Source organism: Caloenas nicobarica, chromosome 1 (assembly GCF_036013445.1).
Source record: "Caloenas nicobarica isolate bCalNic1 chromosome 1, bCalNic1.hap1, whole genome shotgun sequence".
Classification (NCBI taxonomy): domain Eukaryota; kingdom Metazoa; phylum Chordata; class Aves; order Columbiformes; family Columbidae; genus Caloenas; species Caloenas nicobarica.
This window is the reverse complement of record NC_088245.1, coordinates 70752102-70776369: the sequence shown is the minus strand read 5'-3', so window position 1 is coordinate 70776369 and position 24268 is coordinate 70752102. Positions and strand designations below refer to the sequence as shown.

General features: G+C 39.6%; 1 protein-coding gene across 1 annotated transcript; it reads right to left on the bottom strand.

Annotated features, from left to right (window-relative positions):
- Positions 1-5712: 5712 nt before the first annotated feature.
- Positions 5713-23118, bottom strand: GALNT8 (polypeptide N-acetylgalactosaminyltransferase 8). Its single transcript, XM_065634213.1, has 11 exons — positions 22926-23118; positions 19925-20213; positions 17123-17289; positions 15829-16012; positions 13722-13919; positions 12077-12086; positions 10896-11075; positions 9175-9312; positions 8263-8358; positions 7515-7682; positions 5713-5787 (listed from the first exon to the last, which is right to left on the bottom strand). The coding sequence occupies exons 1-11, from the start codon at positions 23116-23118 to the stop codon at positions 5767-5769; spliced, it is 1644 nt and encodes a 547-aa protein (XP_065490285.1). The 3' UTR covers positions 5713-5766.
- Positions 23119-24268: the final 1150 nt, after the last annotated feature.

Genomic DNA, 24268 nt, shown 5'->3' with positions numbered 1-24268 from the left:
GTATATTTACATTTTAAATAAACAATGACTTATTTATTTCAAATTAATTTTTTGTTTTCCCAAAGAGGAGGAAAAAAAAAAAAAACAAAAAAACCCCCGAAAAACCAAACCAAAACAAAAACAACAACAAAAAACCAAACAAAACCAACCAACCAAACACAAACAAAAAACAACCAACCAAACAAAAATCCCCAGATACATGAGGAATGGCTACCATTCCCTGCATTCACATGCACACATACAGATTTTCATGAAATTTTTCACTGTTATTTTCTTTTGGATGCAGGGAAGGAAGGTGAGTGTTTCAATTTGGGAGCAGGTATACTCACTTCTCATCTGTGATAGGCTGTCCCAATCAGAACCCGCAAAACAAAGGTACATGTATGAAACTCATTTTCTCTAGATAATCATGTATTTTCATATTTATTACATAATCACCAGCTTCCTTACTGTGTATGAACATAAATTTACTTGAACTTCAAACATCAAGGAACTCTCAAATTACAAAACTAACAGTCTACCTTTCGTCCAACATTATGAGACAAATAATGGCAATGAACATTCATAGTGCCTTTACTTAAACTTCTACCTGTAGCTGCCAGTACAAGGTAAATTGACTAGGACAACTCTTGTTTCCTGTTTCTAGACAGCCCTGCCCTCTTTTGCACTCCCTTTATAGGCTTTAAAGACCATCCAACAAGCAGCAGTGAAAATCATTTTCATGCTTTAGGAACCAATATTTTCATTCCAAAACATATTACTGTTTTAGAAGAACCACCTTAAATTGAGACTATTACATGTGCACCAACACACACAAGCAGTGCCCGTTGCACACACAGTTTTAAGGCAGATTTAAGGTACCTGACGAAGATACTTTGAAGCGAGGTATACTGTAGAAGAGCAAGTAACAGCGTATTTGCCCGCGTGAAGAAGAAGACAATTCATCCCTCAAGGGCATAGATCGAAGCTACCTCAGTGCAGTGCAAGATCTTACAACCAGGCATCTACCCCAGAACTCACATACGGAAATTTCCTATCTTTGCTTATCCCACAGCAGTAAATGTGTGTGTGTCACCATCATCTCATTCTCAGGGTTTTTTCCTTGCAAGCCCAAAGGCATACTTTTAATTGGAGGGTGTTAACCACAGGCATTTAATAAACAGTGATCACTTGAGTTTTAATCCATTCTGCAGGTTCTTCTAAAAGGAACTCACACCTCCAGGAAGAATATCAACCCTCATGATGATTTTCTAAGTTATAACCAGAAGAAATTTTTTCCCTCCTAAAGAGCAACAAGCCTGGTCACAGTGTGACATAGGTAACAAGCTGTGAATCTAATTAAGTGTGTAATTATACAGCAGATTGCAGCACACTATGCTATTACTTAAATCAATGGACTTGCATGCCAGAAGCATGGAAGCCCCAGAAACATGGTGCTCAATGCAGACTGAGCTGAACACATTAGGGATCTTTTCCAGAGGAGCTGAAGAATAAGCCAGGTTCTGTTCATTTGGGCTAATGGCACATGCACACACCCAACAAAAAAAGATGGCAGCCACACAGAAATTCAAAGTCTAAAGGAGATGCAGAGGCAAACTTGGGCAACCCTGTGGTGTGGCAGCTATCGTTTGGAGATTCCTTGCGTCATCTGTTTGTACATATTTGTCTCAGCCTTTTTTTGGATGTGGCTGTCAGTGCACAGCTCTAACACTGCATCTCTTTTCCTTGAAATATGGTGAATCGACAACACCTTTTCAAAGCTGTCTGTGTAAGACAAGTATTTCCCCTTTATGAAACTACTCTTCCCCAAAAAGCAGTAGTTTCAGTATGTGTGCCATTACATCATGCACTTCCTAGATTTGAATACTAACACTTGCATAAGTAACACAGTGAGAATTTCTGCTAAATAATCTACAAAAAACGATCTACATTTGCAAACCTCGTTTGAACCACTGTAACAAAAATACATACAGCATTAAAAGCAAACAGCTATCATGACACTGAATTCAGAGCTCTGTGCGTCCACCACAGTAGGGCTCAAATAAACATGATTTTGTTTCAAAGCTACTGCCATTATCATTGTTGCTTTGAGCACTTAGCAACAGATGGCACATTTCTGGGGAATTTTGCAAGCAAACACACACTCTGTAAGGTACCATTTTGCCTTGGCTGGGAGGGGAGGTTGGGAGGACCAGGGACTGCAAGTAAATTCAGTGAACAGATGTAAAATCATGGTCTGAAGTAACAGCGAGACTGCCAAAAATTGGCAAAAGCAGCCTGAAATCTAATCTGAGATTACGAACGCAGCTGATAACTTTCCAGGCACAAGGGACAGGACATGACTCTGATCTGCCTGGTGTGATGCATGGACCCTCTACCTCATTGGCAGTCTTCAGGCTTGCATGGTTTTCTGAGGTTTTCTGGGTGACTGACTGTGAGCAGTTTACCCTTTGGTCCTCTCAGTGCTGGTGATTAATTCTCATTCCAGTGGGTGTCCTCACCTCACCCAAATCTCTCAGCAGAATGGAAAACTCAGGCTCCCAGTCTGCTGAAGATTTAAAAAAACATGCATTCATAAGTTACGTAGTAGGAAAAAAAAAATGAAAACCACACTGTGCTGGAAAATGTGGACAAGAAAACAGGTATATAGCATCTTAAATAGGGTGAATAAAGCCCAGGAATATTAAATCAAACCAGAGAACAAAGTGAGCTACTTGTGTCTTGTGTTAGAATGGAAAAATTGTGCTGTGACAGGGACATGCATAGTGGCAAATAGGTGAAAACAGTAGTAAACCATCTAACTTTCTGAAAATTATTACTTTTCTGCCAAACTTTTCTGTATCTAATAATCTACTCTTGCTTTTGACATAAGACAAAAAAAAAAAAAATAATTTTGTTAAAGGTTGCTCACTGATTCTAACTGGATTGCTCTCAATGTAAGCAGAGGGCTATACCCCACTGATAACACATACACTTAATGTTTCTAAAGGGCTAATTTCACAAAAAGGGAGGAAAATGAGGACATAAATTGAGATGGGAAAAATCAGGGGGAAAAAAAAGTGAATGAAAGCAATGGGGTTTTTTATTATCCACCACACATGGTTTGGTCCTCTGGTGACAGACCTCTTCTGTGCTTTAGAAAGACTGACAGTTGGTAGTCTCTTAAATCGTTCATGTCTCCAAACTGGCTATTCTCTCCATTCCACCCAACATCAAAGAAAAAAATCTTTTTGCTTCTTCTAATTCTTCCTCCCAAGGTGGATTCCTGTTGCACAAGCAGTAAAGCCAAGCTTGCTTGAGCACAAAAAAAAGAAGGAAAGCCTTACTGTTCTGCAGCAGTCAGTAGACCCTACCTTCACGGGAACATGCCTTGGTCATTCTGTTTATATTTGCTCTGAATTAAACTGTCTCATTCCCTTGCAGCTGCATGCCCATTAAAAATTCCTGCCTAATATGTTATTTATTACCTGTTTTCAGCACATGACACTGCAGTACTCACGTCATTTTGCAGGAGCTGAGGTGATTTTCTGCATTTCTGAAAGTTCAGTTAATGACAGTTTTCAGGTCAAGAAGAGATCCCACTCTTTTTGCTGTGCAGCAGTCATAGCTGCTTTCTTGTGATAGACCACAGCAATAGAGTCCTACTTTACTGCAGACTTGATGAGGAATCATGCATCAGTTGCTTCATCACCAGTGGATTTCCAAGTTCAAAAGTATCGCTAGTGAGTGCAATGTATTACTACTGTAGCAGCAAAAACATTGAGTTGTTATTCATGTCTCATCAAGCGACACCAGAAAGCACCAGTTTGAAAACTGAGGAGTTCTCTTATGGCTGTTATCTTTCCTTAGTACAAAATTAGCCAAAAAGCAACATTTGTGGAGAGGCTTCAGGAAATAAAAACAACTCATACTTGAGATAAATCAAAATATTTGAAGCATTTTCTTTCAGTGTTGACTCCTGTGTATAACCAGTGGCCATACATTAAGAACCAGAAAATTTAGACTTTCCGGAACATTTTGATGTTCTTCCAAATTCTAAGTGCAAAACAAAATTGTCCAAATGACCACTATGTTTTGATTCTATTGAAGTGGCATATTAAGGTGGAAAAATGATTACGTGAACACTTTTTATTCATCACCACCAGAAGGCCAGATTATAATTTTAGTTGTACTAGTAAAATTCCTTCTGTCTTCATTGTGCTTGCCAAAATACTAATTCTTTGACTTTGGTAAGACACACTGTTGAAGATGCAGAAAACCATCAGAGCACATATTCCACTTTCTTTGGTGTTTTTAGCTTTGACCCAGGATATGGGAATAAAAGTTGACTTCAATAGTTCAAATTCAATCTGGCTTAAATCTGGCATTTTTAAGAGTTTTTTTTAAAACAACAACAACAACAAACAAACAAAAACCCAAACAAACAAAAAACGAACAAACAAAATCCCAGATCCCATGGACCAAAAACTGTCCTGTAAGAAGAGCTTGTCCAATTTCAGTCCTGAATATCAGGGCCAAATACTTCACATAAAGTTTACAGAGAAATTAGAAAATTAAACACAAGTCATATTGAATTACATTTAAACAATTTTTCAAACAAACCCTGAATACACTTTCTATTTAGATAAAATCCTTGGCACCCTTTTGATAACAAAATGACTTCAGCTGAAGCTTTATATAGCCTCAATGAGTTTATTTTAGAGGAGTTCCCTTTAACAAATAAACACAGGTTCTAGGAGTGGTTACTCTAAGATGTAGGACAGCCAGTTCCATCTAATCCTATCTCTACATTAACTCGTATCATGTCTACCTGGAAGTTGCCTCCCATTAGCAATTCATGTCATATTTTACTCAGTTTCTTTGACAGACATATGCTATTGCATTGGTCTTGTATTAGTTTGTGGAAACCACTGATCTGAATCCTGTTGTTTCCAAAAGTGACTTTATGCACTCTGTCAGCTGGCTGGCACAAACCAGCTTAACATAGGTAAACACAAAACAGCCTTAGTGTGGCATACTGTTGAATCCAATAAACTTCACTGAGAAAGTGAAATATGTCTAGATAATTTATAGAGACAGAAGAACAAGGATGTATTTCGTTTCAGCCACTAGCACAAGTACATCTTGACTTTGCATTACCTATATGACCTAAGACAAGAACAATGGTCCAGTTCTGCCTGAGATAAACTCTGTGTACAAGAGGAAGTGAGACCCACTTTCATTTCTTCCGAATTTTCGTATCTAACTGAAATGACGAAGTTAGAAAGCTAGAGATCTTACACTAATTTTTCATTAATGAGCAGAGAAAGGCACCCGTAAAGGACAACATGAGGAACTTAGGTGGGCTGAAACACTCTCAGACATCGCTGCTTCTCTCTGGTGACAAGAAAAGAGAGCAAAGGCAATCCCTCTCCTAACTGAGGAAACTCAGGGGGGGTAATGCCCCAAGAATTTAATGAGACAAACTTGCACCTTTCCATGAGCAGCTCATACCTCCTGCAATACTGAATACATTGTAACAACCTGTGTAAAAAAAAACCTCTTGAGATAATTGTTTTCAGTGCTGCTTTACAAACATAGCAAATTTCAAGGAAAATCATCCTCTAGTCAATGCTTTGGGTGCTGTGACTTCTGTTCCAGGTCTTTTGTCTTTCCCCAGTCCTTCGCTGTGTGTTGGATATTCCACCTTTGCCCTGTGCAGTTCCGCATTACAGGTCTGTATGAAACTGAATTGTCTGCTGTGATTTCCAGGCATCTATAAGTGCTCTAGTTGATTATGGCTGATCCCTGCAAGAAGAAAGGAAGTATGCGAAAAGCTGAGGGCTTATAAAATAGTGTTCAGTCAGGAAGCAATTCTCTTGGCCTCTACTAATGTGTTTGAGAAACACTAGTAAGTCACATATCTGAAAGAAAAATGTTGCATTTTCCTCAGGCTAATGATGTGTGACAGCTTATGGAACTCTCCAAGGCATATTGAAATATATATGGAGGTTAATTTTGTGTCTGTTTTGTTGGAGCTAGAGGAAAGGGTGAGTGGTGTTTGTTCTTTGTGCAGTCTTTGGGATTTTTTGCAGTTCAAAAGAATCATTTTAGTAAATTTTAATACTGTATCCTGTTTTGAAAGAGCTAGTAACAGGTAAGAGAATATTTGTCTTTTATCTCTAAGTCGATATTTCATTACCAGCTATTGGGTGGGGTGTGATTAAGTCAACACATCACATTGGCAATAAGGATTTTCATAAGTGGTTGGACTCCAGAACAAACAGGATCTTAACCAGCTCCTTCAGGCAATCAGTTGTTTCACTATGACAATGCTCGATGGTTACAAATAACTGAAAGTTTACTTTTAAGGTGAGTCTAAACCTTCCAGAAACACACCTGCAACTTTTTCTAAGCTTTGTGGTTGCAGACCAGACAAAGGATAAAAAAAAGCTCATGAGCAGAATTTGTGCAGACCATGTAGGTCTATATTATTTGATGCACATCACTGAAACTCCTGTGTTCTTAACCACTGCTTAGTTTTTCACTGAGAGACACAGTAAGAAGGCCTGTGCATTACACATAAAATTAATTAAATATTAATTACATAAAGCTTATAAGGTTTGAAATGCCTGAGAGGGGAGAAGCTGCATGGCTTCCTTTTGCATCTCTCCCTCCACCATTTTTGTTGCTGCCTGTTTATCCTGCCCCAGCAGCATAGCAGTATCTGGTTTAGACTATCTGACTAAGCTAGTATTATCATATTCTGTATTCAGAGGCACTGAATACAGAATATGAAAGTATCACTTCGGAACTTAAGCATGTCAGCATTGGCTGGCATAAATCCTGCACAAATGGAGTGAACATGGCTTGAAGGCTCTAATCACCAGCTGTAAGCTGAGCTCTGAAAGGATGAACCTGATCTCCAACAAGGATTTCCACACTCAGATGCTGGTACAGAAGATTACACCGGAGAGTGGGCAGGACAAGGCATCAGCCCACTTTTTCCCCTAAGACCAACAGGTCCTATGAGGAGGCTGCGAAAGGAGATGGTGGACAGTGGAAAGAGTTCACAATGTATATTCAGACTGTCAAAAGCAACAGAGGCACCTGGGCTTGAACATTCCCAGCCCATTAGCTGAACTGTGTTAACTGAGCAAGTCAAGGTTTTTAGTCAGCCCAGCTAAAAACTAAAAGACTCAAACCATTAAGTAAAAGGCTCAAACCAGCTGATTCTATCAAGACTGACAGACAGCTGGAGTACAAATAAGTGGCTGTGGTTCAGACAGAAAGTGAGAACTGGTTAAATTCTGGTAACTCACTCAGCTTCAGTTGTGGGACCATCCCCCCTTGTTTTTAACATCACACACTCTCGAAGACTCAATTAGCTTCACCATAGCTCTTGCTGTGGCACTTGCAAGTCTTGCAATTGACGTAATATTAGTCAGACCCAAATTGCTTTGCAAGGAAAGTGTCTAAGGATTCAATGTAATGGGAAAGCTTATTGAAAGATAGGGATATAGAAATCCATCTACCTGCTTAAAATCCCAGTGTAGGTTCAGGCTTTTATTCACAGCTGTGTCACATTGCTCTAAAACTGGCAGGTCCCCATTCCCCGGGTCTGTTAGGCATCTATCAACTGTATCCCATTGGGCATGTAAACCTCCTACATACATTTCTCCAGCGCTGTGATAAAAGATGTGCTGAAAGGCAAGGCGACACTGCTGTCAGTGAATTAAGATACCAGGGAAATCTCGTCAGCAGATGACAGCAGACAGCTCCAAAACTGATACTGAGAGGTAACACTTGAATAGCACCAGCATTCACTGACCTATCGGTAATTAAACCAGGATGAATTTGACCCTATGCAACATCCTTCTGCTTTCCAATGAAAAAAAGCAAGATGCTTACAATTGAATAGTAACTCTAAGGTTCCCTCCTACTGAGAGGATGGGCAGTGAGGTGTGAGGAAGCTCCACCTCTCTCCCATTCGGCCCACTGATCTTCTCTTAATCAGCAAGATCAATCAGTATCAACAAAAGGTCTCACATTTTTTTGGCAAGGCTAGCACAAAAGCCTTAGTTTAATGCACTTAGATCTCCACAGGAACCTTCTCTGCTGCCAGCTGCATTGGGGAGCAGAATTCAATGAAATAAAGGTTAATATTGCCTTTTAGATAGCATGGAGATAATAGTTTTGATGTTTCTTATGGCCCTGAGGAGGTTTGAAAGGAACAGTTAACAACAGCTCATATGTGAAGGTCTGATTAGTTGCTTATGTTACCCATGGTGTGTATGCATGACAGGGATGCATAATCGGTGTGTTTCCAGGGACAGGACCCTGATCAAGAGAGATGTCTTCTTTCAATGTGTTTTTCATCTGCAGAATAAAACAGGAAATTTATCATGAGGAACAGCAACCCGTTTTTCATCTCCTCACTGCTATTTTTAGAAACCGTCTTGAGAGCCCTGCATCAAATCCTGAAGTGGAAGATACAATATGGGTTTAGAAAAAAAAATCTCAGATTACCTTTGTAGAAATGATTGATCACAGCATAAATCAAAAGCAAACCTAAGGTCCAAAGACTCATCGACCTCATGTCATGTAGCACCATGTTCAGAAGTCACCAGGCAGCTCCAAACAGGTGACTATCACTGCCAAGCTCCAGCAAGGTATGCAAGCTTGGGTCTAGAAAATGCCTACTGCTACTGAGAAGCTACTGCAGCCTGAGTGATTAGTTCTCTCTTTCGCAAACAGTGGCCTGAGTTCCAATGTTTACATGCTATCTTGATTAATGTCTGCATTCTTTCCAAATTATCCTTCTAATCTCTGCAGGAAAAAAAAAATCCATACAGTCCATTGAAAAATTCAGGCCCTTACAAGAAGATACTGATCCATTCCTGTTGGTCAATATATGAGTTTTGCATGCAGTAAAAAGATGCATGTTAAGCACTTTCCCAAACTGCTGTTGTGCTCCCATCATTACATACACAATAACCACAGTTTAGAAATTCCAGACTGACAACTAATATGAAAAAGATTTTAGAAAGCTTCAGTGTCTAGAAAGACATGTAAAAGTCTTTTTAAAGTTTCTAGAAAAACATATAATCAGTAAAACAGTGTTCACAACAATTCTTCATAACAGTAGAGGTAATTAGTTTTTCTGTATTTCAAATAAACAGACTCAACACTTACTGTTCCATAGCCAACAACGTTGGGAAGAGGTATTAAGTTTGGGTAAACATTTTTTATGTACCAGTCAAAGCCTTTACAGCCCAGTTTTTTCCTTAGCTCTTTTCTGGAAGAAACATCTCCAAAGTCTATTCCAGGATGCTGCAAGAGCAATATATAAAATTTCAGAACATTAAAGAAACTAGGGAAAATACAGACTTATTTCTCTGTATTGTCTATTCAAAACATAAAAATATATTTAAAGGTTCATTAAAAAAACCTGTAGATTTTTTAAATTTCAGAATTTCAGAACACGTTTGCCTAGAGGTGCCAATGAAGTACTGAAAAACTAACATGTTATGACTTCATAAACATCAAGAACATCAAAGGTAGATATGGCTAGCCCTAAGTGAAAAATAAGACAGAGCTTATGAACAATCTTAACAATCAATAGACTGTTGACTGTGATGCTCATCTCATATGGGATCAATCAAGATTCAAACTATTGTTTCCAAGACTGTGCAATTTCTTAGGCAAAGCAGAATAGCTCCAGCAGGAAAATTTGACAGAAATCAGTTGAACAGGAGCTTACATCCTGTCTTTAAGCAGTTCTGCAAAATGCAGTCTGTGACCTGAATAAGTGAGGTTAGAATTTTCAAACAGACTTGTACATCTCAGAGAAAAGGAGTCATTAAAGATGAACAAGTTTTACTCAAGTTTCATTTTGTGATAGAACAGATACTGTGCTCCTACCAATGGCTTAGTATTTGATGACTAACATTTTCAGATGAAAAATTCCAAATACTTACAGTAAAATGTAATTAATGGGGAAGGAAAGTGGATTCTTCTGAAGTTTTGATTTATGCTATACTACTATGTATTTAAATTTGTTTCTTTAATATCTATCAAAAAAACCACAAGGAGGTGGTAGGCTATTCTTCTTTTGCACTGAGGTGCAGGCTGGGAAAATTCACACAGTTGGGGTTTTTTTATTGACTGAAGTTATAAATACTCAAAAGATCTGGTCTCACATTTCCAGTATCTTCAACAGTTTGTGCTAGAGGAAAATTAAAACCATATGCAGAAGTACTGAAATTAATCAAAAGGAGAAAAAAAGCCTGTAATTAAAAGGACTTAGGTTATTATTATTAAAGGAAATGTCTTAATTTCCTGGTATTACCATTTTTCAACCTTCTAAGGATGCTATAAGATTTTCCCCTTTTTCTTGCAGGGAAAAAACAAAACCAAACCAAAACAAAAAAACCCCAACAACACAAAATAAAACAAACAAACAAACAAAAAAACCACCAAAAAACCCAGAACTTTGGGCTGCAGAGAGAAGAGCTCACTTAATAAACTTTGTTGGGTATGTGATGAAGACTAATTGAATACGGTATTTAAAGTTTGATTTTGCTTATTTGAAAGATATTCAGAGACACCCAGATCACTAGACACATGCTCTTTCGTGCAAAATTTTGAATATTCCAAGTAAAATATTCCCTAAAAAAAGTTATAATACATGTTAAATAATTACATTTTATGTTCTTCAAGCTAGACATCAGCTCTTGGTCTGAACCTAAGAGGAACATGTCTATGATAAAGGCTCTTGAGTGTTGTCGATATCAATAACTGTTAAATTTTTTTTTTCACAGTATCCCTCTTTTTGTGTGAGTACATGCTCTTATTTGGTGACTTTTAGATTTTGGATTCCAATTGGAAACACAGAGAAACACTGTCATCTCAACTCGAAGATTCCATGCAAAGTAGAACATGTACTCGTAGTCATCCATCCACACTTCAGTTGCCCGCGAGGCGTTGCGTTTCACTGCAATGCTTAAGTCCGGCAAGTAAGGCTTGTGAGCTCTTTCCAAATGAGCGATTCTTGAACAGGGCAGCACTTCTATTTTACCTCCACACTGCCAGGCCTAGGTCAAGAAGAAAGAATTGGAGGTAAAGTTGCCTATTTATTCAAACTCTTTGCACTTTCTGTTAAAGTGCTTCCATTTGTGCTCCCCCACACTCCTTCACCGGATGAACTGCCATGACCTCCACATTCAAAGTTCTATCTCGTGGCTTCAGTGACTGAAAATAATTTTTCAATACTTTTCATTCCAACTGTGTGTAGCCCTGTCACAGGTCCAAGAAAGTAAAGGCATGTTCTTCTTTTTCTTTGGCATCACCATTGACAAAACTACTCACCAATTTCCTGGATAAGGCACTCAGATCAATCGGCATAAATGCACCAAGGAAAATTGGTACATACCTCCAAATGATCTTACTAGGAGCTAGACTGCTAAATACTGTGCGGGTTATGGGCCTGAATCCTTCAGAAGCAGTGACATTGCCTGGGACATGCCAAGAGCAAAGCTGGTCCTGCAAGATCTTAAAAACTAGGGAGAATTCAAGAGAAAGGAAAAATCCAGAGGATTACTGGAAAACATGTATATGGAATTCAAAGACATACCTAAGCAGGCCATAACCAATGTTTCTAAAGTACCAAAGCTCCAGGACAAACACACCCAACCTGACAATACATGAACCAGTGTAGGTGTGGAAGTTCTTCAAAAGGCAAACAGCTATGCAGAACTGAACTCAAGCTGGAAAGTCCACATAGCACTGCACAATGCAGATTTATTGTCCTAGTTTAGAGATCGTCACACAATGCTCCATCATGTACTATAGACTTCCTTTCACATGTTCACATTAGATTTTCCCGGACTGACAGCTGACTAAAGAAAAACATGAGGGGCTGCTTGCATGCTAACCAAGCATATATGACACAAGAAAACTTCACAATAGAAATAAACTGAGACCTTTAATGCTATTTTTATGATAAATTTTCAGAGCAGTTTTGTATTTTAACTGGACCGATTCTCCATTGTTTTCACTTTCAGCATTTGTGTAAATGATTACAGACTAGACATACATTGCCAGCACTGTGAATGATGCAGGACAATAAAGAATGAAGTGTAAATTTTTTTTTTTTCAAGCAACAGAACTGAAATATTATTTCACAACCTGCCTTGCAAGACATGAAGTGACAATATGTGACATTTCAGTCTCACAGATAGAATCGGAAGCATGGAGCCTTCGGCCATGTCCACCACAAGTAATGGAAAAATGTGCCAAAATATCCAGTATAGTATCAACCCAAGTTAGTATATCCACATAACTCAGTGTGGTGTCGTCTTCTTTTCACAAAGCATGCTACCCTGTTATAGAAAGAAAAAAACCCGGATTTTTTTATGTGATTTACTCAGACAAATGTATATTGTCTGTATTATCTTTTATGTGCCTACCAATAGATAGCAGAACAAAAACAATTTTCATACATTTAAGATAAGAAGAAAAAATCAGATTAAGCTGCAGCAAGGAAGAATTAGGTTGGACATTACGCAAATTTACCTAGCATTAAGGAAACTTAAACACTAAAGCCCATTGCCAAGAGGGATTGTGGAATCACTATCAACTGAAGGTTTTGAAAGAGGGATGAGACAATTGTATGGCAGGACCAGCTCCACTGTAGATGAACCCTAGAGGTGGGGAGAAGGGAACTGAGATGGGATCTGGTGCTCTTTTGGTGTCCCCATTCTCTATGACCAAATCTGCTTCTGTTTTGTCTGGTCTAAGAATTGTGGACACTCCCCCCCAGAACATTCTTTAACCTACGTTTGGCTTGCTTTCATTCCATTCTCCTGTCTGAACTATTAATGCTCGCTGTATAACGTTTTTAACACATACAGGTGCCAATTTCACCCATAGTTGTTTATCTAGGTATCTGTGCAGTCCTATCTCCAATGTTTGGCTACCAGGTGTAGTAGTATACAAATGAAGAAATCTGTGATCTCATCTGAAAAAGATAGTACACTATTTTCAAATGTTTTCATGGTGTCTTTCCTCCTCAGGATCTACACAGTAAATTTTAAAGTCCTTTACACAAATAGGAATGGTGGGTTAACCTCATCTGGCTGCCACCAGGTGCCCACAAAGTGGACCCGAAGCCTAGCAGTAAGGGGTCACTTTAGGTATAAAAGCTGTGTGTATTGTGTTCACATCTTTTTCTTGCTTGTGATACACAAGTGACAAGGGTTGAAAAGGGCTACCCAAGACTACTACAATCACCTGTCACTCCAACACCTCCAAAGAAACAACTGCACAACTTGAATACATGTGAGTCCTTACAGACATGCAATTGTCCAACAAAGCTGTGAGATTCACTCCGTATTGTTGGGCAAGCATGGAGAGGGGCCACAGTTCATCTTGTAGAATTAGTAAATATTACTACCACACTCCTACTTAAGGAACGTAAGACAGAAAAATCAAAGGCTTGGGGATTGCCTGAAAATCTGACAGAAGGATCAGCACAAGGCAGATCCTGTCATACAGCCCTGCAACTGCTGTACTGAGATTTCCAGAGCTGCTAAAGAAACCACACTTCCAAACCAACTATTCAGGTATAATGTGCTTTGGAGGTATCTATCCCACCACCTGTGAAACATCTTCTTCCCTCTGCTAGCTCTACATTGGATATCATGTATCTTAGCTCCCTCTCAGATTTTGTTCATACTTACCAAACTGTAGCTGCTTCATCATTAAGAGCATACCATTCATCTGGTAGAGCTTCGTAAAAGCACCAGAGTGCCCAGTCAAATCCGTCTGCAGCTACTGAATACCGAATAAGCTCAAAGTTATCAAAACAAACATTGTCAAATACTGGTGATACTATAACAGTGCGATCTTCTTTTATCCGAGACAAAATAGGTTCTGCCCTACCAAAATTAAGAAACAGTTTCTATTAGAAACAGAGTCCACTCAGCTTTAAAAACTGGAAATCTAATCAACAGTATTAAACTTTACCACCTGTTTCTAAAACTGGGTTAACTAGTTTACTTAAGTCATTGACTTTGGCCTCTACAAAAAGTTATATGCCAGTCTTGGAGTATTAGTAGCCCAAATTACTAATGCCATGGATCAATTCTTTCTTCCATTAGGCAGCTTCTGCATTTTTACTGTCATTAATCATGCTAACCATAAGTTCCACGGTTAACCTTCTGGGTTAATTGCTGCCTGGGTCTGCTTCCTGCAGGTTCTAGGGAGTCTTCACTCTCTGCATGAAGAGAAAAGAAAGAAGGGAAAAGGAAGGGAAGGAGACCCTGAGAGGTGCTGTAAGCCCTGAGGTTGATCATTCACCCTCTTTCCCTTGTGCCTTGACGGCATGGCTGCTGTATGAGGGAAAGGGTGTGACCAGTCAATGAACACCTACGATGGAAGAAGGTTCAGAGAAGATAGGCAAGGACAACATGCTCATAAAGTTCAGAGAAGAATGTAGGGAGTGACCACAACTATCATAAAGGAAGCTGAACTTATCCCAGCACCAGGGAACTGGAAGGTGGTCTTTGTGGTAGATAAATGGCAGTATCAGTTGAGTGGAGGAACTGGTTATGTACAAGGCCTTCCTAAAATAGTCAACAGAAATTATTATCATCCTGAGCCAGCTAGACCAACATGGGGGAAGTGTATATGTGGCACAGCGCAACATAGAGTATAAAAACTGAACACCCAGCAAAATGAATTTTGAAAAGGGCAATGTGCTTGAGTAGGATTCAATCCATGTATTCCTTCCCAGTAACTAGGGACGTCCAGCATCTTGATGGTGAACATATAGAGAATGGTAATGTGAATTGTATTTGTATTACAGTTCAGTGGTATACTACAATTGCTATATTGTGCTTGTGTTGTGATTTCAGCATATTACTGTATCACTTTTCTAGACCAAAACCTTGTGTAACATCAAATATCTTCAAATAAGTAAAGTTAGAATGAAAATGTTAAACGTTGTTCATGTGGAATATCTAAAAGAACTCACTCAGAGAGTATTGGACTCCAACAGTGGGAATCTTTTTGCTGAACCTCAATCACTGTTAAACCTAGAGGAACTGACCTTGTCTCTCCCTACATAGTCTCAACAGCACAACCTATCCCATTGAGTCCTGAAAGCCATGACTAAAGGATTTCAGTATTACTTTTAAGACTGTAACAGCTCCCAGAAATTGAGACACATAGACAATAGCCAGTGAATTCAACAACTCAGAGGAGAGAGAACATAGAGATTTCACACAAAACAGTACCACAAACATCACTACCTAACAGAACATGAATAACCATCATCAGCCCCTTGTTTGTCTCTCTTTGCAAAGAGTCCTATAGAACTATAGAACCTGCACTATTAAACTAGCAGGCAACAGTAAATAGACATGAGTCAAAACGGTAATAAGAACCAAACCATTTTAAAGTCATTCAGTATTATGGCTGCCTAACACACTTATAAAGTCCAAAGTTGCTGCTATGCAACTAAACAACCTGCATCATTCTTACATTTTTTCACTGCATGAAGCATTTTTTTTTTGCTAGAAAGGTAATAAATATACAGAGAAGGTACGCATTTATCTCTTCTTCTTTACTAAACAGCTTACTCTGCTACCTGTCTGCTTTGATATTTATTTCAAACAATTGTATCCCTTTTCCTCTCAGAAATAAATGATTTTGTGGCTGTCAATTAACATGCGGCAAGTCAGAAAGGAGAGCCACATATGGGACATATGGCCCAGCTACAGAGTTACACTCCTTGCCCACCTCCCTTTCCCTACGTCAGAAACTCTCCAGTCTTCATAGTCTTACCATTCCATGTTCACTTCAATATGGGCATCTAAAATTGCAACAATATCTGCAGCTGATGCCTCCCAGCCAGAAATCCGAGCTTGTGTTAGGCCTTGTCTTTTCTGATGTCTGATGATCTTCAGCAGTCCAGGATGCTTTGCATTGTAATTTTTGATGTGTGTTTCCAAAGGTTCTTTCAGATCATCTAAAACCACATTTTAATAATAAAAAAAAAGTTAATCAATATTAGGAAATGAAGAAGATCATGTAGGTAATGGCTTTCCAACTTCTCCCGATTCCAGATCAAAAACTGATTTCCTCTTTCTAATAGAACAGGTAAAATTTTTCAGGTACTCATGAATTCAAGAAGCTTATTTTTAAAAAGAGCTTCCATTCCAGGCATTCAATTGACTACCTAAATTTCATTTATATATAATGTTATTGTGTGGCTTCTAAATTATACACAAATACATCAGCATGTAGAAACTTTAGACATGCGCCATAACAGCAACAAAATAGTTGTCTTAGTGCAGTGATTTCTGTGTGTATCTTCTACCATATGGAAACGAAAAGAGAAAATAAGCCCTGAAAATGTGAAATGCTTCTATAAGAGCTGTAGGCATGCTAACTCCCTCACCAAAGAACACATTAGCGTCAGAGAAAAGGAACATAAAGTTAGGATCTCTTAGTATCATTTTGGAAATTCACTTAAACTCTTGCTCTGCTCAAACTGACATGTTTTTCTAGTAGCTACAATGCCTTGGAAACATGAGAAATCAAACACATCTCATCAGGAAAAAAAAAAAAAAAAGAGCACCCTTAAGGTCAGGGACATGACTGTTTCTTATAGGTGATTTTACAATGCTTTGTTTAGCTCAATTTTAAGAACAATGATGCACCCACTTCCTCCTTTAGGAGTATTTTCCACAACCCAAGATACTACTCTTCAAGGAGTTATTTTAGACACATACAGAGATAGTTTTCTTGGCATACTTTTAATTTGGTACTGTACCTGATGAGCCAGTGGTGATAAATACTCCCTCACTTCAATTTTTAACCTTTCAAATACTTGCAAAGCATCATCTTGTTCCTTATTAGCTGCCTTTTTTTCAGAATGTTAAGGTTTGGAGATGTTTTTTAGTTGATTGGTTGGCTTTTGTTTTGTTTGGGTTTCGGTTTTGTTTTGTTTTTCCTGTACTCAATTTACTTCTTAATTTTGAGTGGTCTACTCTGGGTGCACTCAAAAGGCCACCAATAGTCATTTAACACAATAGAGGCATAAATTAGCAAGACTCCATGCCTTCCCTTCACTTACCATTTGAACTGTAATCATCTACCAGGATGTTTTCTTTCAATAAATGAGAAGGAGTTCGTTTAATTATACTAGTAATTGCACATAAGATGATTGACAGTGCTTCATTCAGAAATATAAGTACAACACTGAGTGTCAGAAGGTCTTTTGGATATGTTTTCGTTATACAGCTGTAAAAGAAGAACAACTTTAGCACAGTTTCTAAAGAAACTCAGAGAGCAAGGCAGCTGCAAGAAGGCAGAATTAGGATGTTGGGCTTAAAACATCTAGTGAAAATCAGCGTCAGAGTGATGAAAAAAGGAATTCCCAAATCTAAGTTTAATTATTCATTTGAGTTGTGTTATGTATGTATATAAACCATTTGGGTAAGGTTAAAATTTCTGTTAAGACAATAAGGAAGAATAATTACTGTTTCTCAATCCAAAATGCTTATAAAAATGGAAAATAAAGAATACAGTTGACTCAGCCAGGGATGATTAACTTACAAGGTAGTGGACCTGAGAGATTTGGCTTTTTGCATTTACAATGCAAATGTTTTTTGCATTTACGTGACAATAGCCAAACTTGACAGCAAACAAAAGCAAATTAGACAATAATGCCTTTGTATGTGCAATGAAGAAGAGCAAGGTAGGTCTAGCTGTACTTAACTGCCACAGGAGAAGGATTCCCTTGGACGAAGGATCTCTTTAGAAATCCTTAAAAAAGCTTCAAAAATCCTTCTTACAGAGTAAATCAGGCCTTGTGGAACTCCATGGTACCCCAGAATAAATTCTTTCCAGTACTGAAGTAAATCTGAATACCTCTGTACTTCCTGTTTAATGTAATTTTTTTTAAAGTATGTATTTGGGATATTTATCGGCTCTGCTAATTAACATCCTGGCCACCAGGCAGATGGTGAGGACTGGGTCTTCTTCATTAGTGCTGAGCACTAACTCCCTCTAGGGAAGACAAGAGAGTTTAGCTGGATTGTTGGGCAGATCGTTCCCTCCCCTTAGAAACATACTCAGGAAAGCAATACTCAGACTACCTGAGTTCTGTAGCTGCATAATGTAGCTCTCTGGGAGGCAGGCTCATGCTCCAAGTAGATCTCTACTGTGGCATTTGTGCACGAATCGAATGCATTTGTGTGGGAGTTCCTCCATTAGATTCATTACCCAATAGTTCAAGAGCCTGAGTGCATATCTGCAAAAGGCTGCCTGTGCAAATACATCCTCATAGCAAGGCAAAAGAGCACTAGGCACTGCAGCCATCCTTTGGCACCACACAGACTCATGTGCTTGCTCCAGCCACCTCTGCAGTGGCTGCTTCAGGCAGTTCTCTCCAAAATGATCCCACAGCAGAGTGGGGATCATTCAGCTTGGGGCTGCCTCTGGAGGATCTGTGACTGGATCACCACTTTGTGCCCTCACACAACTCCACACTCTCTGCCTGAGCACCCAAAGACATACTGCACAGAAAGTCCCCCTGAAACTCACTCTGGAAGCTGCTACGCAGCCCTCACACTACTTCAGACGCTATGAACTGAGAAACACATGCAAACTGCCATTATGTACCAGAGCTGAGGCTTGATCCAAGACCTAGAGGACCCCTGCACTCAAGGGCAAAATATTACTGTCTGCCCTAGATGGAACCAGCTCCATCCAAGCAGTACAATGAGGAACCAATTGCATAACCTGCTCTTTGCATGTTCCAGAGGGCTGCCAGTAAGACAACTCCCCTTTTCCCAAGTGCAATGTTGTTAATTCACACCCAGATATGATAAATTGTCTTATCATACTACATAGAAAAAAGGTTTGCTTTTTTAACAGATACTGGTTCCTTATGAGGATTTTAATGGTTACTTATGCCAGCTCCCATAATACCACCAGCCTGCTTAAAAAATATTATCTATTGGCTTCAAGAACCAACTGATTCCTGGAAAAATCCCTTAGGCTTCCTCTTATAAAGTGTACTGCTTACCTACATCTTAATCCTTTAGATGCTTACCCCACTATATTTTTCAAGTAATTAATATTCAGACTTTGATAACTTGAGATGGAAGCAGAGAGAAAATAACGTTATAAAGAAACTCACCAGGTCACTGTTATGGCTATGCATACAATACTAAAGTGCCAGGGATTCAGCCCAAGTGCTGAACCTTCCCTCACCCCTCATGGGACTCACTGGCCAAAAATTAGTTCCAGCCACCTCTCCTGTTTGATTTCTAACAATCTTCTAAGAAGTGGTAGAGGTATTCCCCACTTTTGATCTGCAACATAGCTAAGAAGAACAAGCATTCTGTTATAAAGGAAAGAATTTTACAATGTAGGGGTTTACTTCCTCATTGACTATATTTTGGGGCTTTTCCAAAGGAGGGGTTGGGAAAGCAAGTTAAAAAACACCACTTTGGATATCTCAGCATATAAAAGGCTTACATAAGACAACACAAGAGAAAGCATGCTTCAGATGTGCTTCTTTTGGGGCATAAATAGAATATAAACAGACCAGAAGGTCTCGTATATTCTGAATACTATGGTAAATTTTTCCCATTTTTGCTTACAGTTATAAGTCCTATATCAGTTACAATGTTAACATTATATTGTTTTTCCTAAGTGTCTTCTCTACACTGTGACTTCTTTCCACATTCTTTGGAGTATTACAAGTCTGAGCAAGATTTGGAAGAAAAGGATAGAAAAAAAGCTTACACAAAGAGAGCACAAATTGAGATCTGTTAGTAGATTATTTTAACTTAGTCCTAAGCAATGCAGATCCCTTTCACTTTTATTTCATGTCTCCTTGTGGATGTAGAGAGGGCTTATACTGTACCTGAGAGATCTGGTGTCTCTGATAGGTCGATCCAGAGGTAGCCATTCACTGAGATAAACATTATGCCCATATTTTATGAACAGATTCTGTACAACAGTTTGCTCCTCTTCCTTTAAATCTGTACCCCAGCATTTGAACAAAAATGAGTCTGGGTAGAGCAAAGGGTGTAAAATCTTCTTTCCCTCCTTTGCATTGTCAGCTTGGCATACTTCGGTCTTGGAGTTATCTTGCAGCTTCAGATCATATTCTATTTGTTTTATATTTTCATGTAATGCTTCCACTGATTTTGCTGATTGAAAATAAGAAAAAGATCAACTATAGCAGCAAGTGAGAACACTCTCCATCATCATAACTGAGCCAAATTCTCCTTATAAACTGCAGATCAGGAGAACCATGAAGTTGCAACTAAACCGACATTCACATGAGAGTAGCATCAGACCCTCCCTCTGACACGAGGACAGTTTTTAGTCACATTTCACAATACCCTGCCTCAGATTTTGCTCTCAACTGCATGAGCACAGAGCAAGGGACACTGCACTGGAACCAGTGGAGAAACCTGAGAGTAGAGGCAACACGCAGATTGTTAAATCAGGCCCAAGTAATTTCCATGATGTTGTGCTTGAGTTACTTTAATCTTCTAAGGATCCATAATGGGATTCCCATCTAAGTCAGGTTGTTACCATATTTATCTTTAGGATAAATACAGTAAATCAGCTCCTTTGCCATCTCCTTTAATAAGCTTACTGGAATCTTTTGATTTCTGCTTAGAAACCTTTGAACAAGGTGAACCCTGATCTCTTGGAGTGTTGTTAGGTTCACAATATTGTGCCACAAATAAACCGCACAGAGTCTGTGTGAGGTTGTTTAGGACATACTTTTCTTGGAGGTAAATACAAGAAATAAGCCCTTCGCATTGTCTTTTGAAAACTTTATTGTCATTTTTGATTTCTGCTCTATCAGAAACCTTTGAACAACGTAAATCCTAATCTCTCAAGGTCTTGTTAAGTTCACAATACCGGACTGTGCCATACAAAAATGGCACAGAAAAATTTGTGAGAGTTAAAGCTTTCTAGAGTTAAATTACTCTCTTGGTGAATGAAGGAAGAGGAGTGGATGTTGTTTAAAGTCACGTAACGCTTCTGATACTTCCTTTCACAAAATCCTCATGCACAAGCTGAGGAAGTATGCACTAGATAAGTGGATAGCAAGGGGGATTGAACTGCCAGGATCAGAAGGCTGTAATCAGTGGCACAAAGTCCAGATGGAGACCAGCCACTAGTGGTGTACACCAGCAGTCAATATGGGTTCCAACACTGTTTTAATACAGAATCATAGAATCATTTCAGTTGGAAGAGACCCTTAAGACCATCGAGTCCAACCATAACCTAAATCTAGCACTAAACCATGTCCCTAAGAGCCTCATCTCTGCAACTTTTAAACCCCTCCAGGGATGGTGACTCCACCACTTTCCTGGGCAGCCTGTTCCAGTGCTTCACAACACTTTCTGTGAATAAATTTTTCCTAATATCTAATCTGAACCTTCCATGGTGCAACTTGAGGCCATTTCCTCTCATCCTGTCACTCGCTACTTGGGATAAGAGACCAACACCCTCCATGCTACAACCTCCTTTCAGGTAGTTGCAGAGAGTGATAAGGTCTCCCCTCAGCCTCCTTTTCTCCAGGCTAAACAGCCCCAGTTCCCTCAGCCGCTCCTCATAAGACTTGTGCTCCAGACTCTTCACCAGCTTTGTTGTCCTTCTCTGCACTCTCTCCAGCACCTCAGTGTCTTTCCTGTAACGAGGGGCCCAAAACTGAACACAGGATTCAAGGTGGGGCCTCACCAGTGCCAAATACAGAAGGATAATCACTTCCCTAGACCTGCTGGCTACACTATTCTTGTTACTAATGACCTTGAAAATGGGGCAGAGTGCAACCTCATCATGTCTGCCTATGGTACCAAAGTGTGAGTGGCTGACACACCAGAGAGTTCTGCTGCCATTCAGAGGGACCTCAAAAGTCTGAAGAAATGGGCCAACAGGAACCTCATGAAATTCAACATAGGCAGGTGCAAACTCCTACACATGGGGAGGAACAACCCCATGGACCAGCACCAGCTGAAAAGCAGCTTTGTAGAAAAGGACCTGGAGATCCTGGTGGACACCAAGTTGGACATGAGCCAACAGTGCACTCTCACGACAAAGAAGGACAAAAAGTACCCTGGGCTGCGTTAGGAAGAGCAGGTCGAGGGAGGTGATCTTTCCCCTCTACTCAGAACTGGTGAGGAGACACCTGGAGTACTGTATCCACTTCTGGGATCCTCAGTACAAAAGAGACATGGACATACTGGAGTAAATCCTACAAAGAACCACTAAGATGATTATGAGACTGAAGCATCTCTTATACAAGGTGAGCCTGAGAAGGCTTGGGGACAGGGGGTGACTTATTGATTTATGTAAACTTCTTATGAGAGGGCCTAACAAAGATGGTGGAAGAGTCTTTCTTAGTCTTTGTCTTCCTGGTGTCCAGTGAGGGACAAAAGGCAGCTGGCACAAACTGAAACTCCGTTGTGTCTATGCTCAAGGTACACAAAGGAAAACGACTGAGTCACAGGTCCCGTTGCTGCTCACCCACACAGAGGAGGCTGAGGAAATGGGGCATTTCCAGTTTCTCTTAAAAGCAGCATTTCATGGCAAACGAAATAATGACAAGAATAATAGCCACCTGAGATTAGTAGGCTGGTACAATGACCTAAAAATTGTTTACCACTTCTGAAAGAGTTCGAGGTCTAATATGCAAAAAACCACGATGATCATGAAAGACTATTTTTTCATGTGTAAGTAGAGAAACTAACAAATCTTTTTCAAGACTGTAAGAAAAAGAAAAAAACAATAGTGTCCAGGGGAATCTAAACAAACATTATCACTGCTATCTGGTATTCTGTCCTTCAGGAAATCTAGATACCTAATCCTCAAAAAGTTAAGCAGCATGGTATTTTACTTACAGAGGTTATAAATGTTCCCATCCAAATGATCCAGTCTCTGAATGATTATGTCTGGGTTCAGAGATCGAGGATTAACTTCCAAGGAATCAAGTCTTCCCTTCCCTTGATCTTGGAATAAGTACATGAGATAATCTTGATCACAGGTTTTGTATGTCAACGGCGCAACTCTATGCGGTCTCTTCCAGGGTGCCATTGTAAGCTTAAACAAACTCAGCGTTCTGCAGCTGTTTGGAGTTTGTGGTTCTGTGTCTGCACTGAGTCTTCTTGCCAAACGCACTGTTTGAAATTGCCTCTACTTGACTGAGAGCTAAGACTGCTCAGATGAAGTAATTAAGTCTAATGAGTTGCAGAACTGATGATGATAAGGTATAGCTTATAGGTGTTTTCTCTTGTGTATTTATATACATCTGTATGAGTTATTGATGTTAGAGAAAGTGTGCAGCTCTCACTGGCTCATGTAATGAGTGACGTGAATGGAGTGAGCACGTGATGCCGTAGGAAGTGCAGGGCTGCCGTGTAAATGTCAGAAAACCTGTCACACAACAAAGCACCCAGAGACCCAAAGGCAGTAGGAATAAACTGCAAGCCAGTTCTATATTTTCTGGTCATTAGCAGCTGGGGGATTGTGAATCTAATTAAACAAAAATGTGAGAATACATTAAAATGGATCTTCCGTCAGTTTTTGAGCTGTTTGGAAGCAATTCTGACTGGTATAGGGCACTTCATAGCCCTCTCCCACACAGGCCATTCCCGCAGCTCACCACTACTAAAACCCAGCCAGTTATGCCTCCTACACATACACGAATTTGAAGTACTGCTCACAACAATAACTAGCGTATGGAGCTTTCCTTTCCATAGAACTACCAAGCTTCTTCACGCTTCCCAGCATTGCTGTCCCATTGTGGTCTTCTGCTGGTCACAGTCCTTCAGGGCTGTGCCTGCCCCAATCTGTGTCCCCCACAGGCCACAGACCCTTCGGAAGCATCTTCTTCCAAAAGCGTGCCTGCAACCCCAGGCCTCCTCCTCAGCAGTCCCCTCTGCGTGTCTCTTGCCCTAAGGCTGATGCTCTTTCTTATGTATATCAGTTCCTGGCCTCTTCCTCCCCAGGGCAGCCCTGCAGCCCCTGTTACAGAAACTCTAACAGTTACGCCAGATACATATTGCTGTAAACATTGCTTCAAATTCACATCACTAGTGTACAATCCTTTTTTTTTTTTTCCCCCTTCCTAGAAAACATCAAACTTTGGTCTGATTAATGTGAAAAGAAAAAAAGAACCAAGACTACTGAAAAACAAAATAGTTATACATGCCAAGATTCCTTTACTATGTTAAGTGCTGATGGA

Coding starts and splice junctions, on each gene's coding strand:
- GALNT8 (XM_065634213.1), bottom strand. CDS start 23,118: ATGGCACCCTGGAAGAGACCGCATAGAGTTGCGCCGTTGACATACAAA. Junction 13,920..15,828: donor ATTGAAGTGAACATGGAATG/GTAAGACTATGA, acceptor TAATTTTGGTAG/GGCAGAACCTATTTTGTCTC. Junction 5,788..7,514: donor TACACTGGGATTTTAAGCAG/GTAGATGGATTT, acceptor TTCTTCTTGCAG/GGATCAGCCATAATCAACTA.